Source organism: Aegilops tauschii, chromosome 4, assembly GCF_002575655.3.
Source record: "Aegilops tauschii subsp. strangulata cultivar AL8/78 chromosome 4, Aet v6.0, whole genome shotgun sequence".
Lineage (NCBI taxonomy): Eukaryota > Viridiplantae > Streptophyta > Magnoliopsida > Poales > Poaceae > Aegilops > Aegilops tauschii.
This window is the reverse complement of record NC_053038.3, coordinates 366196857-366204433: the sequence shown is the minus strand read 5'-3', so window position 1 is coordinate 366204433 and position 7577 is coordinate 366196857. Positions and strand designations below refer to the sequence as shown.

The window sequence follows — 7577 nt, the reverse complement described above, 5'->3', positions numbered from 1 at the left end:
GGCAGGGTGCCGGAACAAGGTCCCAATTGGTTTTTGGTGGCTACAGAGGCTTGCGGCAGCGGAACTCCCGATCTATTCTGTTCCCCGAAGGTTTTAGGGTATATTGGTATATATAGGAGGAAGAAATACGTCAGGGGAGCCACGAGGGGCCCACGAGGGTGGAGGGCGCGCCCCCTGTCTCGTGCCTTCCTCGTTGATTCCCCGACGTGCACTCCAAGTCCCCTGGATTGCTTCCGTTCCAAAAATAACTTTCCCGAAGGTTTCATTCCGTTTGGACTCCGTTTGATATTCCTTTTCTGCGAAACACTGAAACAAGGGAAAAAAACAAAAACTGACACTGGGCTCTGGGTCAATAGGTTAGTCCCAAAAGTAATATAAAAGTGCATAATAAAGCCCATAAACATCCAAGACGGATAATATAATAGCATGAATACTTCATAAATTATAGATACGTTGAAGACGTATCATCGTCATCCGTGTGAGCGCCGCATGTGTGAGGCCCCTAACCTAAACTATTAGCCGAAGCGGCAGCGTGATTCCCCTCACTGTCACCGCCCGCCTGAGCGACAGACAGAAAGGAGGCCAATCCATGAACTCGTGAGCGAAGTCTGGGAGGAAGTGTTTACCCTAGCCACCGAGGGAAAGGGAAGAAAACACTTGGAGAAGAAGTCACATATGATTTACGTGCATTATACTTTTTAGTATTTTTTTTTCCAAAAATGATGATAACCCGACCTCATCGAGTGATGCACACAGCTATCCTATTTTCATAGAGTATAGTACATATGCTAGAAATACACAAATAAGCCCTATACATAAAAATTCTCTCGTAGCCAAAATAGAGTTGCATATACTGTGTCTAAACGGAGGGCCTTTATGTATTGAGGAAATCGTGCCTCGAGATTGGAATAAAACTCTCATTTTTCCAAAAAATAGTCCTATTTTTAGATTTTTTTATAAGAATTACTTTTTTCAAAAGTCAGATTTTCGACTACTGACTTTGTAGCTAAGAAATCGCCGGTGTAGCCAGTGAGAAACGGCAACGGTCCACCGGCGACAGAGTTGGAACTGTAAACGGGGCGGAATCAGCGAGGGCATCGTGGTCATCTCGCCTACCCACGTTGCGCTGCGGCCGGTTCGCTTCGCCGCTGCTCGGCCTTTTCTTCTCACCACCCGCGGCCGTTCCAAATTCTCTCCTCTCGTTGTAGTATTCCTGCTCCCACACGGCGACGTAGCCATCGCCATCGCTGCCGCTCTCCTCAGCAGCGCTCCTCTACAACCTCCTCCTCTAGGCAGGGGTTAGCGTGCGCCCTCTCCTCGTGCGGCCGTCCCAAACCCTAGCATATCCCCCTCCCCGACTCCTCTGCGCCGGAGCTCCCCTCTGACCGCGCAGATCGCCGTCGATGGGGTCCAAGGACCAGGACCTGGCCGCGTCGTCGGGCGGTGGCGGAGGCTTCTTCTCCTCGATCGCCGCGGGCGTGCGCAGCTGGGGCACTGCCGTGCACAAATCGGTCAACGGGTGAGTCTCCGCGCCGGCCTACCTACCCGCTCTCTTCAGATCCGCCTCGAGCTCTCCCGATTTCGTCGGGAACTATGCATATGCTTACCGCTTCCTCTCCGCCATTTGATCTGTTGCTTCCACGCGCGATCTCAGCTCCTTGGTGTCGGCCCCGTGAGCTGATTTTGGCGAATTGCGGAATTACGTGCTTCATTTGAGTTCCAAGCTCGAGACTTTAGCGATCGTAGTGTTAGATGATCTCGTACTGTCGTTTGTTGTAGCTTAATGATTCCACTGTCCGGTGAGTAGCTTAGTTGCTGTTTTGTAGAAACACTGTAGAGATCACTGATCTGTGTGTTCAGCATGTAGAAAAAGCAATTCCTACCTAATACTAGTATGACATACTCCCTCCGTTTCTAAATATAAGCCTTTTTAGAGATTTCAATACGGACTACATTCGAAAGGGCTTATATTTTGGAACGGAGGGAGTAGTCAATAATTGGTTGAAGTTGATTCTTTTTCTGGATATATAGTATACTAGCATGTTGTGCCTCAAATAGGATATTGTAATTGTCCTGCTTTTGAAGTACAGGCAATTTCTGTATGTGCAATTCAAAGCAGACAGGGTGTGGTCTGCACTGAATTGCGCCGCGAGTGGTGGATGCAGATTTAAGTTTGGCATACTGCGAAAATGACATGCACATCATTTGGCGTCTCTTCAGTTTATTCTTCTCTTTTGCCTTTTGGGGCTTGAATTATTCTGAAATGTGCTTGCCGTCGGATGTCTATCTGTCTCCCCTGTAAATATATATTCTTTTAGTTGAAGAAATTCGTGTTCTTTACTTGGCACTTTCAAACAATCAATGAACAGTTTTGTGCTGTCTACAGGTTGGTTGGCTATGAAGGGCTTGAAGTTATCAATCCAGATGGAGGCACAGATGATGCGGAAGCAGAGGCTATGAAGGGGCGATGGAAACAGGAGGTGAGCATCAAGGATTTAACAATAATCTATTCTTCGGGGAAGGCATAACCTCATATTGTTTCGGACACTCAGCCATTATGAAAGCAACTCTCGGAATTAAAATATAAAATCAATCTGTATGCATATCAGATTCTCATAAGAGGAACTGATCGTTGATGCTTGTTTTTCTGGATCTGCATTTCTTTTGCAGGCACTAATGAACTCTTTAATCATACATGTGGTGTTTTGGGGCTTACATTTATGCTATGTGTGTGCATTTCTTAGGTCATCAAAAGTATTTGATAAACGTATCCTAAAGAAAGTATTTGATAAACAAAGAGTTGGACATGATCGACAATATTTTACATTCCAGTCAACTTTGAATTCAATTCAGTAAAATGTACTTAAACTGGACCTCAACTTCGTGAATAAGGTACATTTTGTTGGTAAAAGTATTTATGGAGGTGTTATCTTTGAAGCGCTTAGCATGCAACTAAGTTCTACACATGTGAAGCTAAAACTCCTGGAAGCATGCGATTCAACATAGTATTCTCCCCTTTAATTTGAGGTTAGCACACTTCTGAAGTCTTGTTAGTAAAAAGAATATCTTAACAATGTGCCTAGTGGACTCTTCAGACTTTCAGAGACACTGCATATCTGAATTAGTTTAGCAAATTTGATTCGGGCGTGAGATTTTACACGGGACTTGTGTTGGTCATTAGGTTGCCAAAATACCACCTATTTAGTCATCTTGAGTTCTGGACCCTACCTCAATCTATTTTATCAACCCACAGGTTTAGTAAAGTCATGTTTATGATGTATACTTACGCATGGTTTGCCCATGATTCACAGGCCATATATTGATGTTTAGAAAACATTGTATCTGATCAATCTCATTTATTAAGAGGTGAACCCATGGCAAAAACTATAGGTTCAGTGATAATCCTATCCTGTATGAGAGTGATACTCACCACTCCTAATTATCTCAACATGCGTGCTTCCACATCATCAAAATTGTTGTAGCCGTTAGATTTGCTAGCTTGATCCACTAGCATCTGTCCGATGTACGCATGATAATCCTCTACCATGCAACATGCATTAGTGCATTTTAAGTGGGTTTTAAATCACATTGCTTCCACATCATCAAAATTGTTGTAGCCGTTAGATTTACTAGTTTGATCCACTAGCATCCGTCTGATGTACGCATGAGAATCTTCTACCATGCAACATGCATCAGTGCATTCTAAGTTGGTTTTAAATCACACTGCATTTAATTGTGACGTGCAAAACTTTTCATGTTAAGTTATTTTTTTCTTGTGCAGAAATTTCTCACGTAGTTTAAATCGTAAGTACTGAATTAGTATTCTACACAACATTTAGAAACTATATATCCAACTCCACGGCAACACACGAATAATGACTGCCATGTTGTGCACTAAAAATTTCACCTTTTTGTGGTGTTCTTCATAGAGGGAATTATTTCTCTGACAACCATGTTTCGTTTACTAGCTAAAACGTAAATTGATGAGCCGCTCAGAACCTCTCACGATTTTTAGTTTTACACCATTATTGTGTCCATTGCTGAACTTCTATGCTGTTTTTGACACTGCAATTATCAGAACTCCCTAAAAGTTATTACTAATGAGATTGAGCCATTGTTTATTTTTTGCTGTTGGTTTCTATCAAACTATAAATTTTATGTACCTTGTGTGATGATCTGCGTCATGGATGGGATAGGTATTCAGTAACGACTGCCATGTTGTGCAATAGACACTTTACCTTTTTATGGTGTTCTTTCTAGAGGAAACTGTTACTCTGAGAATTGTGCTTGGTTTACTAGCTAAAACAAGTAAAGCGACCCTCAAAATTCAGTTGTATACCATTATCTCTGCACTTTATATTGTTTTTGACACTGCAGTCAACTTGCAGGATCGCGACAGTTACTGGAAGATGATGAACAAGTACATAGGATCAGATGTAACGTCACTTGTTACACTTCCAGTCATCATCTTTGAGCCGATGTCAATGCTTCAGAAAATGGCAGAGGTTTGTACTGCTAAGCTCTGATTTAGGGTTCTCAATGTTTGTACATCTTAGCTACTGTACCATACAGAAACAGTGACCAGGGCAGAGTGTGAAAATGCAACAATTGATCTGCCAAGCAAGGTCAAAAGCCCCACAGAGAGTGACAAGAGTCCACAGACTGCATAATTGACACACTGAACAATGTGTCTGCAGTTGTTTGATTCTGTGCCTAGTCTTGGTCTCTATATAATCAGTAGTACTTGACCCGTACGGTAAACTATTTTCTGTCAAGGTTCATCAAAGTTAGCTCTTCTGTACTATACATTTCTGGTGATTCTTAGTCGTAAAATTTATATACAGCATTTCTATTTTGGTGTTTGACTGTGCAAGTCTGGTCACTGTAGTGTCATAGGTTAAATACTGAAAATCAGCAGCTAAATCGTCTTGTGAGATTCTATTGATAGTCGTTCTTTGATTTCTCTCCCGTGTCTTCCTGTTCTTGCCTAAGCATCACATGGAGTCTGTGTGCAATAAATTATCAGCATACAACGATTATCTACTAATATTTCAGCTGTTTATACTGAATGCAGTTAATGGAATATTGTGACCTGTTAGACAAAGCAGATGAATGTGAGGATCCGCACATGCGGATGGTATATGCTTGTGAGTTTGCCCTTCCCTCACCTGCAACTCTACTCTAATGCAATATTCTGGCTGACTGAGCTTTGAACCCTACTTTACAGCTACATGGGCTTTGTCAGCCTACCTAGCCTACCACCGTACGTGGAAGCCTTTCAATCCCATCCTTGGAGAGACGTATGAGATGGTTAACCACCAGGGTATTACATTTATTGCTGAGCAGGTTAGTGATGGATGTGAAATATTGCAATTTCAAAAACAAGCTGAATTAACTAGGAAGTATTTTATCTGCAATTGCTACCTTTTCTCACTCTTAATTACCTTTTGTTAACCAGCCATGTTAATTCTGCATTTTGTTTACTGTATTTACTTCTCTTAGTTTATTTTTTCATTAATTCTATTTTCATAGGTAAGTCATCATCCTCCGATGGGTGTAGCTCACTGTGAGAACGATCATTTTACTTACGACATCACATCGAAGTTGAAGACGAAGTTCTTGGGAAACTCAGTGGAAGTGTATCCAGTTGGAAGGTAATTGATTGAGATACAATTGTTTGTATGGATATATTTGCGTCTGAAAGCTTCTATAAAAGCTTATGGTCAAAATAGCAAATTGATTTCAAGGTTCTGTAGAAACCATTTATGTATATCTAACTTCTGAACGTGTTTCTTCATCACAGGACTAGAGTAACACTTAAGAAGTCTGGTGTCGTGTTGGAATTGGTACCACCACTGACCAAGGTCAACAACTTAATATTTGGGCGCACATGGGTAGACTCTTTTGGAGAGATGGTCCTGACAAATCTGACAACTGGAGACAAAGCCGTGCTGTATTTCCAGCCATGCGGCTGGTTTGGGTATGTTAGTATTGACCGTCCTTGTTCAGTTTAGTATTTTGTAGTAGTTCTTCTGATCTTTATCTCCCATTACAATGCGGCCTCATATATGTGGGTTGTTTTCATTCATAGAGCTCAATAGTTAATTCTAGTTCATAATGCAGCCTCTCATCTTACTGTTTATGTCAGGGCTGGGCGATTCGAGGTGGATGGGTATGTATATACTGCAGCTGAAGAACCGAAAATAATGATGACAGGAAAATGGAACAAGTCCATGAGTTACCAGCCTTGTGATCAAGAAGGTGATCCTCTTCCAGGGACCGAGCTAAAAGAGGTAAGGCTTTCTTTCAGTATTCATCAGTACAGAGACTCTAGGTTATATTAGGCGTGCTGTCTTACTAGTGGATATTTGCTGCTGCTGAAATTGTACTTGTCCCAGGTCTGGAAAGCCGCTCCTGCTCCACCGAATGACAAGTACCAGTATACATACTTTGCGCACAAAATAAATAGCTTTGATACAGCACCTAAGAAGCTCTTGCCTTCAGACTCCCGATTAAGGCCCGACAGATATGCCCTTGAGAAGGGCGACATGTCTAAATCTGGGGCACACAAGAGCAGGTAATTACCGACTTATCTATACTTCCCATAGCTAGTTGTTGCGGCTTGACACTCAACTTTACAAATCATATTGACATTTGAGGAATGTGGCTTGCCTTTCATCGGTATTTATCTGATGTTTGTGTTCATGTATGCTTTCAGGCTTGAAGAACAACAAAGAGCTGAGAAGAAAATTCGGGACACCAAGGGGGAGCAATTTACTCCAAAATGGTTCAAAATGACCGAGGACATCTCCCCTACGCCGTGGGGCGATCTGGAGGTGTATGAGTACAATGGCAGATACGCCGAGCACCGGGCTGCGATAGACAGCTCTAGCGTCGTCGCCGAGGAGACAGACGTGAGCTCCATCGAGTTCAACCCGTGGCAGTATGGTGACTCGCCTTCCCAATGATTTGAAAGGGTCTGAAGCCACCCATATATTATTTTTCTCCTCTAAAACGCTTTCAGGCCTTGTGCTGATCCATACCGGCGGTTTTCGTGCCTTGTAGTATTATACGACTTTCCACTTTTTTCTCTTCATGCTGTGATACAGTTCAGGATGTGATTGTGTATTTGATGTAGTCCATATTCTGTTGTCGTAAGCCTAGAAGAAGCTGGTGAAATTTATTTAAGATCAATTTGAGTGGGAAATTAGGAATATCATTATCGCGTCGCAGCTGGGGGCTATTTGGTCCCTGTATTGTATTGAACACTTTAGTCCAAAAATCCACACACGGCCCCTTGCAATTTTTCATCAAATATAAGTGACTGAAGCAGCAGCCATTGGCCCGCGGTAGCTTCGGAAGCGTGTGCGTACTTGATCTGAGAGGCAGGCAGAGGCGTGGACTGTAACTTTGCTCTCTGTCAAGAAAGTTGTTGATTGGATCATGCTTTGCTCTCTCTCAAGAAAGTTGTTGATTGGATCATGACAAGCAGTTGTGGGTCAGTGTGTTGGATGGGCGGCACTAATGGCGGTCGCACGGTGATGCATGCGATGTTTGCGTGGGCCTGCTTGCCTTGG

At 42.7% G+C, this 7577-nt stretch overlaps 1 protein-coding gene across 1 annotated transcript; it reads left to right on the top strand.

Moving 5' to 3' along the window:
* The first annotated feature begins 1031 nt into the window (after positions 1-1031).
* LOC109747085 (oxysterol-binding protein-related protein 3C) lies at positions 1032-7219 on the top strand. Its single transcript, XM_020306172.4, has 10 exons — positions 1032-1519; positions 2387-2480; positions 4389-4505; positions 5075-5147; positions 5228-5346; positions 5533-5654; positions 5804-5980; positions 6149-6293; positions 6399-6577; positions 6719-7219. The coding sequence occupies exons 1-10, from the start codon at positions 1404-1406 to the stop codon at positions 6966-6968; spliced, it is 1392 nt and encodes a 463-aa protein (XP_020161761.1). The 5' UTR covers positions 1032-1403; the 3' UTR covers positions 6969-7219.
* Positions 7220-7577: the final 358 nt, after the last annotated feature.

Excerpts from the sequence above, each read along its gene's own strand:
- LOC109747085 (XM_020306172.4), top strand. The coding sequence starts at position 1,404 with ATGGGGTCCAAGGACCAGGACCTGGCCGCGTCGTCGGGCGGTGGCGGA. Across the intron at positions 5,981-6,148 it reads CAGCCATGCGGCTGGTTTGG|GGCTGGGCGATTCGAGGTGG; the intron begins GTATGTTAGTAT and ends TGTTTATGTCAG. Across the intron at positions 6,578-6,718 it reads TCTGGGGCACACAAGAGCAG|GCTTGAAGAACAACAAAGAG; the intron begins GTAATTACCGAC and ends GTATGCTTTCAG.